Below are 21,927 nucleotides of genomic sequence, written 5' to 3' on the forward strand. Positions count from 1 at the left end.
AAATATCGTATCAATCAAAATTAATTACAGAATAAGTCTAATATATATCGGTATAACTAATAGGTCTGATCCTTCTATCAGAATGTTAAACTTTGACCCTTCTATCATACATGTAAAGCTCATTCTTTAGGACACATGTTATTCAAAACAAAATTGATATTACATTTCTCTTTCAAGATGTCTCTTACTCTTTGAACAAAAAAAAAAAAATGTCTCTTACTCTTATGAAAGGTAGGTTCAAATAATCTCCATTGGCCCTTGCAATATTTTGGCCACAATTATTCAATTTCTTTCCATTCAATTTCTTTCCAAAAAACATTTTTCTATAGTGTAAGTTCGTAATATATTTTACCATTTGTGAAAATTTCTCTAATTAGTTCTCCATTAGTTAGATCGGAAAACTTAATATAGAAATTATTTTGGTACAAAGCCAATCAACAGAAATATAAAAATTAAAAATTTAGTTCATGGTAATTTTTCTATTTGAAATCTTCCATGTTTTGTTATTTCTTCCTATAATATAATGGCTAGTGGTATTAATAACGTTAACTCAAACTAGGACGTCAGGAAGGCACCAAACAAAATATCAACTAGGAATCATGAAAGATGCATTCCTATGGGCGTAAATCGAAGCAGAAACAAAGAAAAAAAGATTGTAATGTTTTAAAAATACAAATTTGGCGGAAAGGTTTGAGAATTTATACTTGGCATTCTATTCTAGCGAACGAAAATAAAAGTTTAGTCAAATAATTAGAATTCCCAAAGGAAAATTTATATTCGTTTACGAATGTGTATTTATTATAAACCATGATTTTTAATAAGGCTAAGGACCCTTTGTATATTTATTCATATTTCAATTCTTTTATTTTCCTCGGCTCTCATTCTTATTGTAGAAAAAGTGTTTATTCTTTTCTTTTTATTTTGGTCAAAAACAAAACCGTTCCTAGGTACATATACCCCCATTATCACATGTGCATTCTCACAAATGTACAAATGTACAAATTCTAAATATATAGGCACAAATCTTTTTGTTAAAAATATTTACATATATAAGTATATCAACTAAGATATCAATATAAGCTAGCCTGAAGGAATAACCTATTGATGTCATTTTAAAATTTGAAATTAACTTTTACAATTTGGCTAAAACTCATAAATCATAAATTTAAAAGTATGATATTTTCTCTTAATTTGTGAGAAATGAAAAATGTTAACACCATTGGAGGAAAGAATATATATATATATCAATTATCAAAAGGGTTAGTAACCCGGAGCAGAAGTGCAGAACAAGAACGAGAATGGGGCCACCGAAAGACGGACGAGTAATAAAGTGTCGCGACACACATGAAAAACCTACCACGTGAAGTTCTCTTATTGGTCTGTCTTCTCCAAAGTCCTAATAGTAATAGTAAATCAAAGTCAAAACACAACGAAGACATGACGCGTGCGAGTGTGTCCGACCGAGTCGAAGAGATTGTGTGTGTGTGTTTTTTTTTTTCGGTTTTTTTTTTCACATTTTAGAGAGCGTCAGTCAAAGTCGCTCGCTAGCTAGATTCGGTTTCTTCACGTGGAAACATGCTATTGGTTCACATAGCTTTTATAATGTTATATGCTGTGTTCAGGTTAAATAATCTAAGTTTCTCCCCATGCACAAAAATATTAAAGACGGTTAATCAAAATCAAGAGAAATATAGCATGGAAATCTAGTGAGTCTTTGCAAGTAAACTTCCAACTTTATGGTGCAAACTTCCAACTTTATGGCACTTTAGCAAAATTCAATTCAAAATGAAAACAGTAAACTTATGATTGGTTTTGAGGACTAGAATAAAGAGATGGACATATACTTTACGATGAGAAAATAAAACTTTTTTTTCTTATTAGAAAGAAGAAAAAAAAATTATACTCTGGCCCCTTCAATATTCTGTCAAATCTCATTTTTATTTTCTTTAATTTATTTGCTTGGCCCATATCTGGATTCCTGAAATGAACACACCATAATTTTCATGCCCATTTTTGTCCTTCCATTAACACTAGTCACCAAACACCAAACGTACTTTGCTTCCTTTTATATGCGTGTGTCTCTACTCTCTATATATCACTCCCACCTTCACCCCTAAATGCTAAGATAGTGGACATCACACCATTGTCATTGATCTCATCGAGTAGAAATCTCCAACAAACCAGATTGCGTTTGCCCTTCTTCTTCTTCTTTCTCATTAGAATCTTCTATTTCCTGTCAAAAAAAAGAAAGAAAAAATATGATGATTTCTACGGCAAAAGCTCAATGTTTGCCACTCAAATTCTGCCTCATGTCTCAAGATTTTTGATTCCACACACTACTCCGTTCCGTGTTTTACGCCTTTTCTTCACCATTGTTTTGCTTCTTGAATTGAAACCATATTGGTTTTGCAGTGTTAATGGCGCACTAAGTCTGCCTAAAGCCGTTAACCTTTCCTTACCAAATTTATTATTTTCTCACCCCCAAAAAAAAGGTAACAAATGGGTCAGAGGAGCAAGTTGCAATAAAGGTCCCAACAGAAGAAGAAAAGAGAAGTTTCCCCGTGTCAAATTGTCACAAGCTTCATCACTATTTATAACTACCTTACCAAGAAGAGAAGCCTAAAAAGCCATAACAGTTTCTTTTTTTTTCCAAAGAGATCATCGAAAAATATGTCGATCTCTCGTACTCGAAACTTCTTCGAAAGATTCTGCGTGGAGGAATACAATATTGACACCATCAAACAGAGTAGTTTCCTCTCCGCTGACCTCTTACCATCTCTTGGAGCCAGAATTAACCAATCCACGAAGCTCCGTAAACACATAATCTCTCCTTTTAATCCACGTTATAGGTAATTTGCTCATTTCTAGACTCTTTTCTAAAAATATTCAACTACTCTGTTTTTGATATGCTCTGTTTTTAATCCTCTGTTTTGATGAAACAGAGCATGGGAGATGTGGCTAGTCTTTCTAGTTATTTACTCAGCCTGGATTTGCCCATTTCAGTTTGCTTTCATCACCTACAAAAAAGACGCGATCTTCATCATCGACAACATTGTTAATGGCTTCTTCGCCATTGATATTATTCTCACCTTCTTCGTCGCTTATCTCGATAGCCACTCCTATCTCCTAGTTGACAATCCTAAGAAAATAGCAATAAGGTGAGAACAAAATAATACTTTTGAAACCTCCCAAGTGAATCAGAATCTCAAAATATGTTTTGAAAAATTGTAACATTTTTAGGTACCTTTCGACATGGTTTGCTTTCGATGTGTGTTCCACCGCACCATTTCAGCCACTGAGCCTTTTGTTTAACTACAACGGAAGCGAACTAGGATTCAGAATTCTTAGCATGCTCAGGTTATGGCGTCTCCGACGAGTTAGCTCGCTATTTGCAAGGTTTGTTTAACACAATACTAAGAGAAGAGACCATACTCTTCTTAGGGTTTTAACTAAGAAAGTGCTTACTCCAGTCTCTAACTAACTCTTTCCTTTGCTTCAGGCTTGAGAAAGATATCCGTTTCAACTATTTCTGGATACGATGCACAAAACTTACTTCGGTTAGTTCCAAAACAGAGCAAAACTAATCTCATGCATTTATCATAAAACATAAAACAGAGTAGACCCTATTTGTCTTTTAAATGGACACCATATTAAAAGCTAGCGACTTACACCGTTACACGTGCTTGTTCATCTCAGGTCACTTTGTTTGCTGTACATTGTGCTGGATGTTTCAACTACCTGATTGCAGATAGATATCCTAATCCAAGAAAGACATGGATTGGAGCTGTGTATCCTGATTTCAAATCAGCAAGTCTCTGGAATAGATACGTGACTGCTCTTTACTGGTCAATCACGACACTAACGACCACTGGATATGGAGATTTGCATGCTGAGAATCCAAGAGAAATGCTTTTCGACATTTTCTTTATGCTGTTCAACCTCGGTTTGACAGCTTACCTCATTGGAAATATGACCAACCTTGTCGTTCATTGGACTAGCCGAACCAGAACCTTTGTAAGTTTTGATCACTTGGTATGTTCATTTCGAATAAAAGATTGGGTAATAACGTGGCGTATACTCAAGTTTGTAAGTTTGTGTTTAATCAGAGGGATACAGTGAGAGCTGCTTCAGAGTTTGCTTCAAGAAACCAACTCCCACATGACATACAAGACCAAATGTTATCACACATTTGCTTAAAGTTCAAAACAGAGGGATTGAAACAACAAGAGACCTTAAACAATCTACCAAAAGCTATCCGGTCAAGCATTGCAAACTACCTCTTCTTCCCAATTGTTCAAAACATTTACCTCTTTCATGGAGTTTCACGTAACTTCCTCTTTCAACTGGTAAAATTTTATTATACTCTCTAACTTTTTGTAATATTCAATATCGAAGAGGTGATCAACTCCACGTTACCTTTCCATGTTCTAGGTTTCAGATATAGATGCTGAGTATTTCCCACCTAAAGAAGATATTATTCTACAAAACGAAGCGCCTACAGATCTTTACATTATGGTGTCAGGAGCAGTGGTGAGTTGATTATATCAGTTATTCGTTAAAAATTGTAATTAAGAGCGGAGGAAGATTTGTAACATTGTGTTAATTGTGCAGGACTTCACGGTCTACGTAGATGGACATGATCAGGTCCAAGGGAAAGCAGTTATTGGAGATTCCTTTGGAGAGATTGGTGTTTTATGCTATAGACCACAACCATTCACGGTAAGAACAACCGAGCTATCTCAAATTCTACGGATAAGTAGAACATCGCTGATGAGTGCGATGCACGCTCATGCTGAAGACGGAAGGATTATTATGAACAATCTATTCATGGTATGTGTGTTTCAAAATCAGATATGCTCGTTGGAAATGTTTTATTTAATTCAAAAAATATTTGAACTGATGGTTTGATTATAAAAAACATGCAGAAACTTAGAGGACAACAGTCAATAGCAATAGTTGATACGAATAGCGGTCAAGAAAACAGAGATTTCAAAACCGTGGGATGGGAAGAGTGGAGAGATTCAAGAAAAGATGGCTATGGTTTAGATGTTCATGTTACGAATCCGACTTCCGACAATGCTCTAATGGATGCAATACACAAGGGAGATACTGAATTGGTTAAGAAGATACTTAAAGAACAAAAGTCAGAGAGTGTCAAAGTGGACAGATCAAATAGCGAAACAGCTGGAGGAAGTTACGCTAACGGTTCGCCGAAAAAAGATCTGTATTGCAGCTCAAGCAACCAAATCATCAAGCCAAGTAAAAGAGAAGATAAGAGAGTTACAATCCACACGATGTCACAGCGCAAGAATGGGAAGTTGATAATATTACCATCATCCATAGAAGAGCTTTTAAGACTTGCGAGTGAAAAGTTTGGAGGCTGCAGCTTCACAAAGATCACTAATGCGGACAACGCCGAGATTGATGATTTAAATGTGATTTGGGATGGTGATCATTTGTATTTTTCATCAAATTGAGTTTGAAAACTCGACTTCATTTATAGAGCATGTATATGTGCAGGTGATGTATTATTACTCGGATTCATAGAAAAGTTAGATTATCAAACGCAGAGTCTACAAAACTAACATTGATTAGTAACTTTGAAAATTCTATGCAGAGTCATCTGAATGTGATGAACCGATTATGATTGAACTAGTTCGACATGGTTATCAAGAAACCTAGATCGTTTCCAACTCGTTTAAGTGGCATAAGCCTGCTTTTTCTTTGAGATAAAAGTCAGGAATCTCAAAGTGATTCATAATTAGAATATTTAGAAAATGATTCATAATTATATTATAAATAAGATCAAAATGAATCTAAATCAGAGTGAGCAGGAATCTTCACTTAATAAACATTCAAATTTAAAGTTTGTATATAGTTTAATTCAGTTTTTAGTTGAATTGTTTAATTTTACCATATATATAGTAAAGTTTAATCTTTTATGGAGTTTAAAATATTAGAAATGATATATCTAAATTTGATAAAAATTGAAAATTATGAATATTTAAACATATTAAAAGTTTAAAACAACACAAACGGATAATAGTGTAGGACGAGTTGTATGAGCCTATGAGGAAACGACTTTGAATCGATATTTACTAAAAAAATAAAATATCATGAATCTAATATTTCAATCGAAGTTAAATCTTCGTTTTATTATTTTTAACAACATCAATATAAGGTAGGTCTAATCAAACTGATTTAGTTAAGATTATGTTATATAAAAATTGTTTTGTGGTATACCATATGTTAAATCCTAATTGTTCATATAAGTAAAACATCTATTTCTTATATGAATTACAAAAATAAAACAGATTTTAATTAAGGAACTAAGTAATGAGGATTAAAAAGGTTACGCCATGTTGCTAATTTTCTTTGACAACGCATGTTCATTTAGAAACTACATGATCATATTTGTTTACATGATGTAAACAATTCCATGTATTCTTAATGAGTTAAGACATTGTTTCTCATGAATTTGATAAGTGCTACATCGATATGTCATTCATTGTGGTAATATGCACATTAAGTTTTAATTTATGTGTTAACTCATCTATTTTTAAAAATAAACAATAAAAATGACAAAAATATGGAAAGAATGTAATGCGTAGACATATTTTGTACAAAAATATAGTTATTTAGTTTTGAATCTTTTACTCCCTCAGTTTTAATATATAAGATATTTTAGATTTTTTTTTTGTTCTATTTAATAAGATTTTTTAAATTTCTATGCACTTTTTCTATTAATTTAATGATTTTTGACTTTTTAAATTCTGCAGTATTTTTCCTATTAGTTAAATTAGATTAAATGATACAGTATTTGTTGTTTTTTAATCTATATGCTTTTAGCCAAAAATCTTATCATCTCGAATAGAGTGAACATCAAACCACTCAACATTAATTTTATATGAGTTCAAAAATTAGTCTCATCATGTATAATTCTCAACATTAAAATGGATCTCAGCGAGACTTAAATTATCTTTTTTTCTTAACTTCTTTTTGTAGTACTAATACTTTCTTGTAGTCTTTAGTACATGTTTTCTTTGGTTTCGATTTCAGAAAAATTGCATTTAATTTTATTGTTAATTTTGAAATTTTTAAACTACATGTTTTATTTAGATTTAAACTGCATGTTTTTTTTACATTTTTTTTATACAGAGTGAATATACTTCTCAGTGTGTAGCACCTACCACTACCTATATCTTCAAATATAACTCAGTAACTCACCTTGTATTAGAAGTAAAAGTTGGTTTATCCTAAATTTTTTGATACCAATTTGCCATGCTAGAACTTTTAATTTCGGATGTTCTGGGATTGAACAATCTGAGTATATATAAGAATATAAAATCCAATCTTTTTCGGTGAACCATAAGACATACATACAAATATATTATTTTTATAGTTTCATAGATTTCTACATTACCGTTTAACAAAACAAATAAATAAATAAAATTTTAAGCTTAAATGATTTACTATATACATAAATTTTAATTTATTGATTTCAAAGTCATATTTTATTATAAAAGTATAAAAATAAAAAGGAAAATTTTCGAAATATTTATTTCCAATATTAATTTTCAAAAATAACTTATATCTAAAACTATTAAAAAAAAATGTCCCTTATCAATATAGAATTTAGAGTCGAAATTTTTTCTTAATTTATAACTTTTTTAACTGTAAATTGTTCTCAAATTTATAATTTTATGCTAATAAATATATTATTCCACGAACATGAAGTGCATGCGTCCCACCTACGCAGTACGCGCATCGAGTTTCCTTAACCTACTCAATTTTGTTCAAATTCCAATTTTATCCTCATCTTCACGCGTTACCCTTTCCTTTAACACAGACCTAATTTCGTCAGTTCGTCTCCAAAATTCCCAACTCTATAAAAAGCCATCAAAAGCCCTACAAAACTCATCGAAATCTCATCAAAAATGTCCTCTCAAGAAACCAAAACAGATCAAAGAGAAGGAGCAGAGATCTGCAATGGCGGATCAAACTGCAAACAAAAAGCCAACGAGATCTTATCGACCATGAATCTACCCAAAGGACTTCTCCCACTGGACGACATGACAGAGATCGGTCACAACAAATCAACCGGTTATGTCTGGATCAAGATCAAGAACAAGGTCCAGCACCGGTTCAAAGCCATCGGGAGAAACGTGTCCTACGACTCGGAAGTAACTGCGTTCGTTGAGAACCGTCGGATGCGTCAGCTTACGGGAATCAAGAGCAAAGAGCTTTTGATTTGGGTTACCATCTCTGAGATCTTTGTTAATGATCAAGATCCGTCTAAAATCACTTTTGCTAATCCCACGGGACTGTCACGTACGTTCCCCGTCACTGCTTTTGAAGAAGAAGACCAGAAATAATTTTGTTAACGCTCATTATGATGCCTTTGATTAGCGTAATCATCTAATCTTATGTATTGTTTTCTTTCCAACACATCTGTATTGTTTCTTTAATATTCTCAATTAAGAGTTTTTAACAAATAAAAAAGACAAATAATATTGTTAATTAATCAATTAAAGACGAGAAACTGCAGAATTTGCAGATCGACACTTCTAAATGGTCGAAACTTATAGTTATAGAGTAATTAATAACATGATTCATTTCTAATTTAATATTATATAGTTCTGACATCATTCATTTATAAAAGTTTATAAAATCAACCGGTTAACATATACTTAAAAAGTGTAGCAATTTTAGGAATCACCGTCTTTTTCTTTTGTTTGTAATAAGGATCCCTTGTAATAATTATTAATTTTCTTACAAAACTTTGTGGTAGTATTGAAAAGAATTTGTGATGGTATTTTAAGATATTCTACCAGGGGCCTTTAAAAGTTTTTACGTCATTTGTAAACACAGCACGATATAATAGATACATATAATTTTTATTATTATTTATATTTTATATTGTATTTATTTATTAAATATTAGATGATTTATAAATAGATTGTATTTATTTATTAAATATTAGATGATTTATAAATAGAGAATAACTACATTTTTTGATCGTTTGTACGGTTAAATGTTTATATTAATTTTTTACTTGTAATATATTTCATGACTAAACAAATGTTTTATTTAGTGTTTAAGATTCTATTTTAATTTTTAATTATTATAACAAAAATAAAGGATCTAAATAAATAATAGGTAATCATATAAGTTATGATTAAATCATATTTTTCTAATGATTTAATTATTTTACATAATTTTAGTTAAATCAATTTGATTTTATATGACAAATAATCTAATATTAATAGTATGGACATAAAACACAATAGTTTTATAGTTTTATTGATTAAGTCATATCTTCGTCAATAAAACAATATGGAAATGAGAATCATAGTTTTTGTTTCCATATTGATTGTTGTAGTTTTTTTAGTTGGAATGAAATGTAAAATATTTAGAAAATAAAATCTGAAGTAATGTTATTTTTGGAAATTTTTTAGGGATTAAGTTTGTAAATAAGTACAAATAAATGGAGAGAGCCCAAAATATACTTCAAAAAGATATATATAGATTTAATCTAAAAATCAAAAATCTTCTCAAATTAAATTTTGTTTCTGGGAAAAAAATTAACTTTGATGATAATGATATAGTTAATAAAAAAATTACACACTTTATAGTAAAGTTAACAAAAGCTAGATATAGAAACAATATTTTGAAAATCAGTAGCAAGATTTGGGGTTGATCTATTTTGTTCTTCATCTATTGTTGCTCTTAATGCTTAAACTAGACTAGCTACCTAGTTTCCGATTATAGGTTTAGTTCATCGTGGCACCAAAAGTGTTGTTGAGTTGCTTGAAAAAAACTTAGGTGAGCCAGGTGATCCTTAGCCAACGAGAGTTGACGTTAAGGCACCTTGTGAACAAATCAAACTTAAACTTTTATTGCTTGCTTGGGTTGCTAGATTCAGACGAGAGTTTATGGTCTAGTTAATTTGTTGCATAGATAGTTAACGCTGCGAGAGTAGGTTAGCTTTACAACCGTTATTTGAGTTCTAGAATGGTATCTAATGCATCCCCATCTAATCACCTTAGTCCGAGATTATATTCTCTCTAGATTCTCTACGCCCAATATTTTCTTTTTGATTTAAAACAACTTATTACTTTCCGTTTTTGATAGTTACTTGTTTCACAAAACTTCCTCTTTTGTCTTAGCTATATTTGATCTTAATAGTTTTATAGTGCAATTGCTTGGTCTCTGAGGATTCGATCTTAAAGTGTTATAACGATACCACTAGATCGTGGTTGAGTACACACTAGGTTATTAATTGACATTTGATCAAGAGAAAAGCTAACTTTGTAGATATAGATATAACACTAATGCTGCCCACTCCACTGCAATCGCGTCGTCCATTGTTGTCCACTCCACCGTCTGCTTGGATGCCTCATGTAAACCTTGCTCATGCGTCCAGCTCCATTGTGTGGATCTTGGATTATGGCTCCACACACCATAACACTTGTGACTTGGCTAACATGTTCCTTCACCACCCATACAACAGTGGTGACGAAGTTCTCATCAACGATGACACTGGTCTCCCAATTGTCAATACGGGTTTCACATCTCTTTCTTCTCCCACAAGTTCACTCTCTCTTACAAATGTCCTTCATGTTCCTGAAATACAAAAGAATCTAATATCCGCATATCGCTTATGCAACGTAAATAACGTCTTTGTTGAATTTTTCACAGCCTCTTTTCAGGTGAAGGATCTCAGTCTGGAAACCCAATTACTCCAAAGAAGGGTTAAAAATGAACTCTACGAGTAGTCAATCAAAAAATCAGTTGCAACATCATACTTTGCCACTCTGACAGTCAGGTCTTCCGTCTCCGATTGGCACTCAATACTTGGGCACCCATATCTGCCTATTCTTAAAACTGTTATTTCCAATTTTTCTTTACCGCTTTCAGATTTCCTATCTAAACCTTTGTCCTGTGTTGATTGCTTTTCTAATAAAAGTCATAAACTAGCTTTTCTCAAACATCCATCTCCTCTACTCGCCCTTTGCAATACCTTTTTACAGATCTCTGGACTTCTCAAATTGTCTCTGTTGATTCCTACAAACACTACCTGATTATTGTCGATCAATTCACTTGTTATACCTCGTTCTATCCACGCAAACTCAAATCCTATGTAAAAGAAACCTTCATAAAATTCAGATCTCTAACTGAGAACCGCTTCCAAACTAAAATTGGAACTCTCTTCTCTGACAAAGACGACGAGTTTATTGCTCTCCGCGCTTTTCTGCCCACTGCCAAAACCACTCACTTAATGGCTCCTCTCATACACCTGAGCACAACGGTCTCGCTGAAAGATGCCGTCACCACATCGTCGAAACTGGACTCTCTCTTCTTCATAAAGCCAACATTCCAAACACTTACTGATCCTATGCTTTTGCAACCACTGTCTACCTCATCACCGGACTCCTCACCCCTGTCCTTTCACTCTGTTCTCCGTTTAACCGTTTCTTTGGCATAACCCCAAACTACTCCAAACTCAAAATCTATGGATGTCTCTGTTTTCCATGGCTAAGACCATACCGCTCTCACAAAAGCAAACCACACTCCACACCTTGTGTCTTCCTTGGCTACTCCTTAAGCCAAGTGCTTTCTTCTGCCTTCATCCCTCCTCGCACCGCCTATATGTTTCACACCATGTCCAATTCTTAGAAACTAAATTCCGCTTCACTTCCCTTTCTACGGTTCCCACCGTCTCTGAACGAGTCGCTGATTGGACTCCTCCTCTCTCGGTAATCTTGCTCACTGTTGTGCCCTCGTCGATCCCATTGCACTGTCACCGTCACCAGCTGCCACAACGACTATCGCAACCTCATCATCCTCTAGTGTCTCCACAATCGTCTTCCTCACCCTTGACTAATCGCGACATCTCTCCACAAAGAAGTGTCACAAATGGGCTTCATTCCTCACGGTCCACAAGCCCATCTATATATTCTCATCAGTCGGCCCATTACTACGAAGCCCAGTACCAGCACCAAGTCCATCAACTACCTCCACTCCTCCATCTCGATCTCCGACACCATATGTATCTCCCGATGTGGCGCCTCTTCCTAATCTTCATACTATGACCACACACGCAAAGAAGGGAATCATCAAACCCAATTCCAAGTACGTTATTGCCATCTCCAAACTCGATGTTGAACCACAGACTGTGCTTCAAGCTCTAGCTGATGACAAATAGCGAGCTTCTATATCTGACGAATTCAATGCCCAGCTACACTACCGTACATGGTCTCTTGTTGCCCTAGTTCTGGGACAAAATCTCATGGACATCAAATGGCTCTTTTGGTTGAAGTACTCACCTGATGGGTCTGTTCATCGACAAAAAGCACGGCTCGTCGCAACATGATACAATCAATGACCGGGAATTGACTACACTGAGACTTTCAGTCCTGTGATCAAGGCAACCACTATTCATATTGTTCTTCAGACCGCCGGTCACTATGGCTGGTCGATCAAGAAACTCGACGTTAACAACGTCTTTCTCCAAGGCTCCTTAACAAAGGAGGTCTATGTCTGTAAACCAGAGGGATTCGTTGATGCCAACCGACAAAATCATGTTTGCCATCTTCATAAGGAACTCTACAGCCTCAAATAGGCGCCTCGTGCTTGGTACAAGGAACTCAAAAAAGTTCTATTGCATGCATGTTTCACAAACTCATTAAACGATGCGTCTCTCTTTATTCTTCGCCGTGGCTCTAGGATGGTCTATCTTCTGATCTACATCTACGATATCATCGTCACCAGCAACAACAACACTCTCCTACAACAAACACTATCGTGCCTAGTCCAATGTTTCAACATCAAAGATCTAGAAGAAATCCACTACTTCCTTTGATCGTGGACCTACAAGAACCTCGCAGGGGCTCCATCTCACTCAAAGCCTCTACATTCTCGACCTTCTCACTCTCCACAACATGCTTCATGCCAAACATGTCGCCACCCCCATGGCTACATCACCAGAACTATCTCTCCACTCCGGTACTGCTCTCACAGATCCATATGTTTACCGCACTGTTGTTGGCAGTCTTCAATACATGTCCTTCACACGGCCAGACATCTCCTATGTTGTCAACCGCCTGTCCCACTTCATGCATAGACCCACATCTGATCACTGGCAAGCCTTCAAACGGTTGCTATACTATTTGTCAGAAACAACAGATCATAGTATCTTCTTTCATCGGTCAACATACCCTCAATTGATGCATTCTCTGATGTCGATTGGGCTGGTGATCGTGATGACTGCATATCCACTCACACCCACATTGTCTACATTGATCATAATCTGGTATCCTGGTAATCCAAAAAGAAAAAGGTGTTGCCCGCTCATCAACCGGAGCAGAATATTGTTCTATGCCGAACACATCTGCTGAGGTCTGTTGGATATGTTCCTTACTTACGGAGCTTGGGTACGACATTACGTCTCCACCAGTCATTTATTTCGACAACGTCGGTGCTATATATCTCTATGCAAATTAGGTACTCCACTCACTGATGAAACACTTAGCACTAGACTATCACTTCATAGGCAATCAGATCACCGCTGGCACTCTCCGTGTAGAACACATCTCCATGAAGGATCAGTTAGCCGATGCTTTAACAAAGCCTCTAGCTCGTGCTCCATTCAACTTGATGTCCTCCAAGATTGGTGTGTCCAAAACCCCACCATCTTGAGGGGGATGTAGAGGATCAAGTAATATCACCAAATTATGTCAAGTATATATCTTATAATAATGTCTTACATTTTGTGACCAAGTCACAACCTTGTATATATGTTGTACACTGTCAATCGTAATATATATCATTCTCCATTACCTTATAGGCCGCACGCCTAAACTTAATCTCTATAGACTTAATTAAGCAATTTTTTATAAGTTTTACTCTACTATCATGTGACATATTATAAAAATTGCCATTGGATTTTATTTAATTTAATAATTCACAAAAAAACCTTATATTGGTTTATAAAATAATAAAACAATGTTTTCAAAATTATTTAGTGAAATTATTTAACAGATTTCATTTATGTTTGTAAAACAATTATAAAACTTAATTTTATTTATAAAAGTAAAATTAAATATTCGCATCCCTAAATCATTTAATAATGACATATGTATTTTAAAACAAAGATACAACATTGCTTATATTTTAAAATATAAAATCTTATATCTAATTTATTAAATATTTTTCCGCACTTCACATCGATGCAATGACATCTTATTAAAATCTAAACAATCACAAATGTTATATTTTATCGAGTATAGTATATACAACTAAAATAAATAAATTAAAAAGTTAAATAGAGATTTCTAAACACGCCCGCTTCAATACAGGTTTTGTTTTATTTTCAAGATTTTACAAAATTTATATAATACACAGATTTGAACATTCTATCGTTTGCCGAATACGGGTTGAAATCAGAATATGAAACTAAGTAAATTAAATGTAAAAAATTATAAAATGTATAGATTAAATCAAATAAAACTTCCACTATTATTTTATAAGTAACAAATTACATTAAAATTTAGGCAAACATTTTCCTGTGTTATATGGGTAACTATCTAGTTTATTTATTATTATTACACAAAAATTTGAGTTTTTTCATCTTTTTATTTCACACACGTTTTTTTGTATAAACAGTTTGGGATGGAACTATCAGTTATTTATTGAATATAAACTTATTTTTACCCAAAAAAATTGTTTCCTTTACTATATGCATCCTTTTCTAAAAAACTTATTAAATGAACTAAACGAAAGGAGAATGCATAATTGGAAGATGCAATCCATGTTAGACTCTCAAATCGAGCCATATGCGTAGCCCATCTTCAAATTTAGAGTGTACTGGATTCTTGAGTGAGCAAAGTCTATTACCAACCAAACGATCAAGAAACTTCATTTTTGCTTCAGCGTGCCATCTATGATTGTGATCTCGCCAAAGAGTGTGAGCGGGTTATAGTCTACTTGTGTTAAAATGTCACAACTCGCAACGTAGATGCCGAGTGAATTTTCCATTCCACATTCTAAAAGTTCAGATGTTATCGTGAACTCAAAATTTTTTTCCAATTGTGCTCATCAATGTGATAAATAACACATAATTATGTACATACAGTGACACATAAATACAATTTGGTAAACCTGTAAATGATATTATACTGACCAATTAATATATATATCGGATTCAATGGTGAGATTCACCCCCACATATCCATGAGATAATTCTTACAGCTACTACTATTAAGAGACCAAGAGTCATGATCTAACCATCTTCTTCTCTTCTGTGTTTTCATCAACGACAATTGTTTATGTTCTTCTTCTTGTTCCTCGTACGTAGATGTTTCGATCTTCTTGAGACTGTGTCTGTATTCAGCAACTACTTGCTCAAACACTTCCACCTCAAACATGTTCATTTTCACCTTAGGGTTTACGTGATCCCTCACAAATGCAAACGCTAATTGGTCTCGTGGGTTAAACGCTTCTAACTCGTTGAACATGAAGCACGAGAATAGGTTGCTTCTTCTTCCGTGTCTTCTCAGTATCAACGCACTATCTGGTACATCTATTTCAAATAACATTTAACATGACAAATCAGATTTCTTAATAACGTTAGGATCTAATGAATAAAACTTCTAAAGATCGTATCCCGCTATATAACAAAATGGAAATAAGATTGACGTAACAATCGTCTCCTTCTTAGACCGTCCAAAACCATCGAACAACTTGCCTTTGGGACCCAAACTTGATCTTAAAAATATTTCTTTCGCTATCTCATAATGCAATTAATGTGTTATATGGGACCACGTCGTAATTCTTTGATTGCAACTATGATTTTATTTTATCTCTTACACGAATATGTCCAACAAACAAACAAATCTACAGCTAGAAACAAGCAACAACACTAGTTTCATTAACATATTATTCAAAGAAATTATGTTGTTGTAAATTGTAGTCACAATGTTATTATGCAATTGGAAATTATATTACATTAATACTTCGTTATTTCTCTACGGATTGGCATTGAATATAATTATAGAAAGTATGGTTTTCATGATTACCCGTGAATCCAATTTTCAAAAGCCACAAGGGTAAAAAGAACATAACCTAACCAACTAAAGCAAATCTTCATGCATAAGACATGACTCTTTAGTCTTTATTGCAAAGTGACATAAGAGTATACCAACATTCTAGACAAAGAAAGGTATATGTTTTGATGTCAAAAAAAAAAAAAGGTATATGTTTTTCTAAAGATATTTACCTTAATATTATTATAACACTTAAGTACGGATGCTCGAACTAATTTTTTTCTTAATTATACAGAAAATCAACATTACACTAAAGTTACATATATTAAAATTTAAAAGACATGTTATCGCAACACCATTTTTTATTTTCTAACCATTATAATGGTGTTTAATTTAAAATCTAAAGTGATAAATACAATTCATGAATGTAAACTCAAACAAAAGCAAAGATAAAGTCTATGATCATACTAATATTAGTTTGCAAACAAATGATCATGATAAGCTTGCAGAATAAACTTATAACATGATTGAGTCTATACTATCTAATTATGCATGATGTAGATAAACGCACAACTAACAATTAATACTTTTTTCGTAGTAGAACCTTGCCTAGCTACCTATATACGGGTAAAGAAAACTAATATATCATTAATCAACCATAGAAAAATAAAAGCATTTAATTAGTTATGATTTGGGGAAGATTTTATTATTACCTGTGGGATACGGCAACTTATGAGAGCTCCAAGGCTTCAAACCATGCTCACAATAAGTCTCCATTTGCATCCTAAGTCCGTCGACATCGCCCCATTTCTTCCACCTCGCGGTAGCCATAGCTTCCTCCATTGTATTTACAAAAAATGGATGTTTAGATATCGCCATATCAGCTTCAGTCACTACTAGCATTGAATGAATTAGAAGTAGCGGATCGATCATGAGCTGAATTTTCGCATCGACCCATATACTGAACTTTGTGTTTGGAAACAATCTATGTATTAAATACTTTGGTATAACACCGTTCATTGCCGGGTTAAGGTATAGACTCTCGAATTTAGATATTTTGATGATTCTCCATGCGCCGACTCTATAATCTCTTGGACTATTTCTCGGGATGACGTTGTGGTGGAAGAGTGAGTTTAAGGTTTTATCGTCAATGAACATGTAGAAGCAAACGGTTTCTAAGGTTTTAACTCCAAGTCCCACTGGTTGTCTAATCTTGTCATGATCGTTAAAAATTGCTGATGCAACTACTAGTCCACATTTCTCCATCTCAACTCTATCTACCAAAACAATAGAGAAAAACAAATTAAATCAAATTTTTGTATGTCATTAGAGAAATAGTAAAAATTCATTACTAATTTAGTAAACAAGTGATATCAGTGAAATATCATGAAACAAAACAAGCGTTACGTCTATGATTTTTAAAATTTGGAAAAAATGCTTAAAAAGATTTTGTCTAATTTGAACCCAAAAATATATATATCAAACTACATAATTATGCCGTTATGATCCTGATTTTCTCCGGTTTACTCGGTGGTGTATTGAGTTTTGACTTTTTACTAAAGATAAAATGAGCATAAACCGGTACTGGTTCAACCGGTTAGCATTTTCTTTTTAAAAACTTAGAATGATGATAATCTCACCGGAGTTGCTGACCGGAAAATCTCTGAAGAAGCCGCATGGAACTTCGACGTCAATGTTGGAATGATTGTAATAAGAAAATCTTTTCCGAGTACTAAAATTTCCACCGAAACTCTCACTTTTTCCGTTAATGTATCTCAAATTTTCTTGTGATGATGATGATGAATCGCTCAAGATACTCTCTATCTCCTTCAACACTGTCCAGTAATCTGATTCACATAAAAAAAAAACTAAGAATTAAAGAATACAAATATATAATAAAGATCAAGAAATGGGGAAATTGTTAATTTACCTGAGAAGAAAAGAGGAGAAGAACAAGAAGATCGGTGAGTGGGAAGAGCGTATTTGTGTTCACCATAAGAAGAAGGATAAGAGAAAAGTTTTGGTTGAACCGGATCGAACGGGGAATATCGAAAGACGCATTGGTTTCTTGAGAGAGATACGTAGAGGAAAAGAAAAAGAGTAGTGAATAAGTAGACAAGAGAAAAACAGAGGAGCTTTGATCGTGCATAGAGCGGTGGAGATAGTGTGGTTGTGATGAATTTTCCCATCGGAAATAGAGAGATTTTTTTTTTTATGGTTTATTATTTATTATTCGTTTTGATGAGAGTGATTGGTGTGTTGAAGAGAGAAGAGAGGATCTTCACTTGAGTTTGTGCTGGTGAGATTATAAACTGAAAGTTAGAAACTCTAGCAGGTTTTTAAGGTAAAAAACGTAACAAAAATATATATATATTTATTTTTATTATTATGATGTAAATTTTGGAAGAAAAATAAACTTATTGTGCTGACCTGTTATTAAAAATTAATGAGTGGTTCTAATAGTAATTTAAAGCGAGGTGGGATGTAATGATCACCATTAGACCGTAGCTCTCTATACAATTCCGTAGCATCCTCAACATGTAATGTAAAGTTTTTAAGACCATGCAGTTGTTGAGGCTCTCGCTGTCAAGATTTATCACTACAATTGCAACTTCAAACCAGCCAGAACCCTCAGCGAATCAAATAGATTCGGACAACACTAAAAGTTATATGAGTTTTGTATATGTCTCGGTGAGTCTTTGGTTATAGGTTCTCTGGGAGATCAAGCTAAGCAAAAAAAAAAAAAAGAAGATGGACAAAGATGATAATTCTAGAGGTGTAACAACAAACTCATTCTCTGTTCTTTTCTTATTTATTCGATGGGCTTCGGCCGAACCTTTGATGTCAGAAAGACCAAATAATTTGATAAGCTCATATTTTGTAGATCAGAAACCAAACGCTGAACCATGGTTCTGTCCAAATACCCGTATTAAACCGGATCCGGAGCCAATTGTATTCATGATCATAAGTGATGATTCCCTTTTTCGTTCATGTCTTTCAACATCAATAAATTCATTCATCACTCCATTTTCTGACTGAAATTACTGACTGCTAAGATCTGAAGCATTGACTCAAGGGATCAATTATTTATTCTTTAAATTGCGGAATAAATTTATGATTCGAGTTTGACGACATAAAATAGACATAATTTGTCAATGGTAAAATATAATAGTGAAGTAGGAAATATCTCATGGTATAAAACACTGATCAACATTGTTTACCAAAAATATAGTATAATAATAAAAATTATAGCTATAATTGTTTTACAAAATTATTTTATTTAAAATATCATTTATTTTTAATACTATAATTGTTTGGTAAATCTACATATATCTTTTTGAATACTATTTTTTTTAGAATATTACAGTGTTTAATTTCTCTTATGCATATTATCTTTTTATTTTGTTTGTTTGTTGTACTTGCATCATTATTTTGTGAAATATTTTAAAGTAGTAATTCTAAGATTCTTATTGTGAGTAAATAAAATTTATTAATTTATCAACCACATAAATTTAGTTTTACCAACCCGCCGATTTGAAACATTAAAACATACATTTTTCTTCAAAGACTGACTAATATATTTTCATTTTAAAAAATTCAAATCACAACAAATTCAGAATAAATTGTACATATTCTTTATCATAAGTATTATATGATAATTCAAAAAAAAATATATAAAATAAAAGAAAGGTGATAGAAGAATTATAAATTAAAATCTTAACAAAATCTTCCAAATATAGTTTTTAAAAATAATCATATTGAATACTTAATATAAAATCTTACTTTTTAAAATTATGATTGGTTTACTGATATGTCATGGTTTTTCGGTTTTAACCATGATATAAGTTTGCTTTTTGAGTATTTTCATTTGTTTTCTAGGTTGTTTTAGAGTCTTGATTGCTCGAGTAATTACCTGATACACTTAACCGCAAGGAAGTATATACGGGGTCGAATCCACAAGGACCAATGGCACACTAAAGATTTGCGAGACTTGTAAATAGCTAAAGCGAATGAATGTTTGTTTGTTTGGTTTTCAAGTTTGTAAATAAAAATGCAAAGAAACTAAATCGATTAACTTATAAGATTAAAGCATTGGGTCATAGGGTATTTCAGAGATCAATGACTAATGGGAAAATGAAATATGGAATTCAATAATTAAGAACCGTTCTAGAACATGAACACTATCATAGACTAACCCTCTTTCAAGGCATTAGAAACTAAATTTGACTATTAGTTTGCTAAACTTTCATTTGCAACCTCATAGCCAAATTTGCATTACAATCAAGTTCATTAAGTTCACAATGCGTCCTAACATCAACTTTTGCAGGCTAGAAATACCTTGCTCAATTCACACTCATTCAGGCATTCTATCGAACACTTGTGATGCATAGAAAAACTGATATAGGATCCCAGATGAGAGAACCCACATGGATAGATGGAAATAGGCAAATGGTTGATAACACTGTTCTGCCTATTTGTTGGATGATAGATGGAACGCAGCAAAGAGATGGTGAATAGACAAATAGTTGAAAACATTGTTATGTCTATTCGGTAGCAGTAGAAGATGAAGAGATAGATGGGTGGATTGAAGGACGTCACATAGATCTGTGAAAGGATCTATGATAAGTCAAATCTCAGTCTTTAAGGAATCACACACAAGAAGAAGGAGAAAAGGGAGGTTGCTTCTATCTCAGAAGAAAACCTAAGAAAACTCTCATTTTATTTCATAAAAACTTGAAATGTTACAATGCTATGAAGGGACCTTATATAATGAGCCAGCAGCGGGGGACCTTCTAGGGTCAAAATTTATTACAAATAAAAAGACTAAACTTGCAAAAACAACAGACTCAATTTTAGGACCTAATAAATAAAAGACTCAAATGATCCAACAGTCGATTCCTGCAAAACAAGAAAATAACCATTATTATTTGAATTCAAACACTTACCTTGGTAATAGCTCTCATGCACGCTCCAGCCCTTCATTGATTGCTTCGGAAATGATGAAAAGAACGAGTTCTTTAATTCCTTGTAGAACTGGCAAAAATGATGGTTGTGGAGTCTTCTCTTTGGAATCTTCTAGTTCAATGAGAGTAATCAGACTTGCAATGGACTTGTTGAATTGTTCCCTTAAGGTCTTTGCTCCCAACCTTGTCATAGGTTTGTGTACCATTGTTGGCAGAACGGGTTTTTCAGGAACTGGAAGAACGGGTTCTTCGGGAAATGGCAGAACGGGTTCTTCGGGAAATTGACTACTGATGTCCTCATCATTCCCTCCCTCTTGAGAGAGTTCTGTCTGCAGAACTATTTCATCTGCATGGAAAGGAGATAAGTCAGCAACATTAAAGGTTGGAGAAATGTTCAACTCACCTGGTAGCTCAATCTTGTAGGCATTATCATTGATTTTCTCTAAGACCCGAAATGGTCCATCTCCTCTTGGTGATAGTTTGGACTTTCTCTCCTTGGGAAATCTCTATTTTCATGTGTAACCAGACCCAATCTCCAAGTTCAAACGTCAGCTCCTTGCGGTGCTTATCCGCATGCTCTTTGTTCTTTGCGCTTTTCTTCTCAAGATTCTCTTTAACCTTTTGGTGGAGTTTCTTCACAAAATCAGCTTTGGTGACTCCTTCTGCACTAGAATAAACAGCTTGGGGCAGTGGTGTGATGTCTAATAGGGTTAGAGGATTAAAACCATAGACAACTTCAATTGGAGAGAATTTGGTACCAGAATGCTTAGCATGATTATAAGCAAATTCAATATAGGGTAAACAAGATAACCAGTTTCGGAGATTCTTACCCACCGTAGCTCTCAAAAGAGTGGAGAGAGTACGATTAACTGCCTCAGTTTGGCCATCAATTTGAGGATGACAAGTGGTGGAGAAGA

The 21,927-nt window shown here is 33.7% G+C and overlaps 3 protein-coding genes across 5 annotated transcripts; 2 read left to right on the forward strand and 1 right to left on the reverse strand.

The window, feature by feature from the left end:
• Positions 1-1,985: 1,985 nt before the first annotated feature.
• Positions 1,986-5,565, forward strand: LOC104760275 (potassium channel KAT1). The gene is made up of 9 exons (XM_010483176.3): positions 1,986-2,849; positions 2,943-3,158; positions 3,241-3,396; positions 3,500-3,557; positions 3,697-4,014; positions 4,107-4,346; positions 4,432-4,530; positions 4,612-4,830; positions 4,926-5,565. The coding sequence occupies exons 1-9, from the start codon at positions 2,671-2,673 to the stop codon at positions 5,475-5,477; spliced, it is 2,037 nt and encodes a 678-aa protein (XP_010481478.2). The 5' UTR covers positions 1,986-2,670; the 3' UTR covers positions 5,478-5,565.
• Positions 5,566-7,903: 2,338 nt separating this feature from the next.
• Positions 7,904-8,542, forward strand: LOC104760276 (uncharacterized). The gene has a single exon (XM_010483177.3). It carries the CDS (start codon positions 7,938-7,940, stop codon positions 8,373-8,375), a length of 438 nt encoding a protein of 145 aa, XP_010481479.1. The 5' UTR covers positions 7,904-7,937; the 3' UTR covers positions 8,376-8,542.
• A 6,610-nt stretch (positions 8,543-15,152) lies between these two features.
• On the reverse strand, positions 15,153-18,385 carry LOC104760277 (alkaline ceramidase TOD1-like). 3 transcript variants are annotated; one of them, XR_015589210.1, is made up of 4 exons: positions 17,977-18,385; positions 17,687-17,893; positions 16,586-17,323; positions 15,153-16,502 (listed from the first exon to the last, which is right to left on the reverse strand). XR_015589210.1 is itself a non-coding variant. In XM_010483178.3 (4 exons), exons 1-4 carry the CDS (start codon positions 18,233-18,235, stop codon positions 15,219-15,221), a joined length of 1,395 nt encoding a protein of 464 aa, XP_010481480.2. In that variant the 5' UTR covers positions 18,236-18,385; the 3' UTR covers positions 15,153-15,218. The 3 variants fall into 3 exon arrangements, 2 of the variants coding, with proteins under 2 accessions (XP_010481480.2, XP_087355937.1); XM_010483178.3 differs by having other exon boundaries at positions 15,153-15,583; positions 16,760-17,323; XM_087499811.1 differs by having other exon boundaries at positions 15,153-15,583; positions 16,760-17,319; positions 17,977-18,367.
• Between the last annotated feature and the right edge of the window lie 3,542 nt (positions 18,386-21,927).

The sequence above is a fragment of the Camelina sativa genome, chromosome 18 (assembly GCF_030686135.1).
Source record: "Camelina sativa cultivar CO46 ecotype springtype chromosome 18, ASM3068613v1".
Lineage (NCBI taxonomy): Eukaryota > Viridiplantae > Streptophyta > Magnoliopsida > Brassicales > Brassicaceae > Camelina > Camelina sativa.

Bases quoted from the DNA above. Each gene is read 5' to 3' on its own strand.
- LOC104760275 (XM_010483176.3), top strand. From the start codon at position 2,671: ATGTCGATCTCTCGTACTCGAAACTTCTTCGAAAGATTCTGCGTGGAG. The intron at 3,558-3,696 runs GTTAGTTCCAAA...TGTTCATCTCAG, and splicing joins GATGCACAAAACTTACTTCG to GTCACTTTGTTTGCTGTACA. The intron at 4,831-4,925 runs GTATGTGTGTTT...AAAAACATGCAG, and splicing joins TTATGAACAATCTATTCATG to AAACTTAGAGGACAACAGTC.
- LOC104760277 (XM_010483178.3), bottom strand. From the start codon at position 18,235: ATGGGAAAATTCATCACAACCACACTATCTCCACCGCTCTATGCACGA. The intron at 17,324-17,686 runs GTGAGATTATCA...TTGTTTTGGTAG, and splicing joins TTTTCCGGTCAGCAACTCCG to ATAGAGTTGAGATGGAGAAA. The intron at 15,584-16,759 runs GTAATAATAAAA...TATTTGAAATAG, and splicing joins TAAGTTGCCGTATCCCACAG to ATGTACCAGATAGTGCGTTG.
- LOC104760276 (XM_010483177.3), top strand. From the start codon at position 7,938: ATGTCCTCTCAAGAAACCAAAACAGATCAAAGAGAAGGAGCAGAGATC.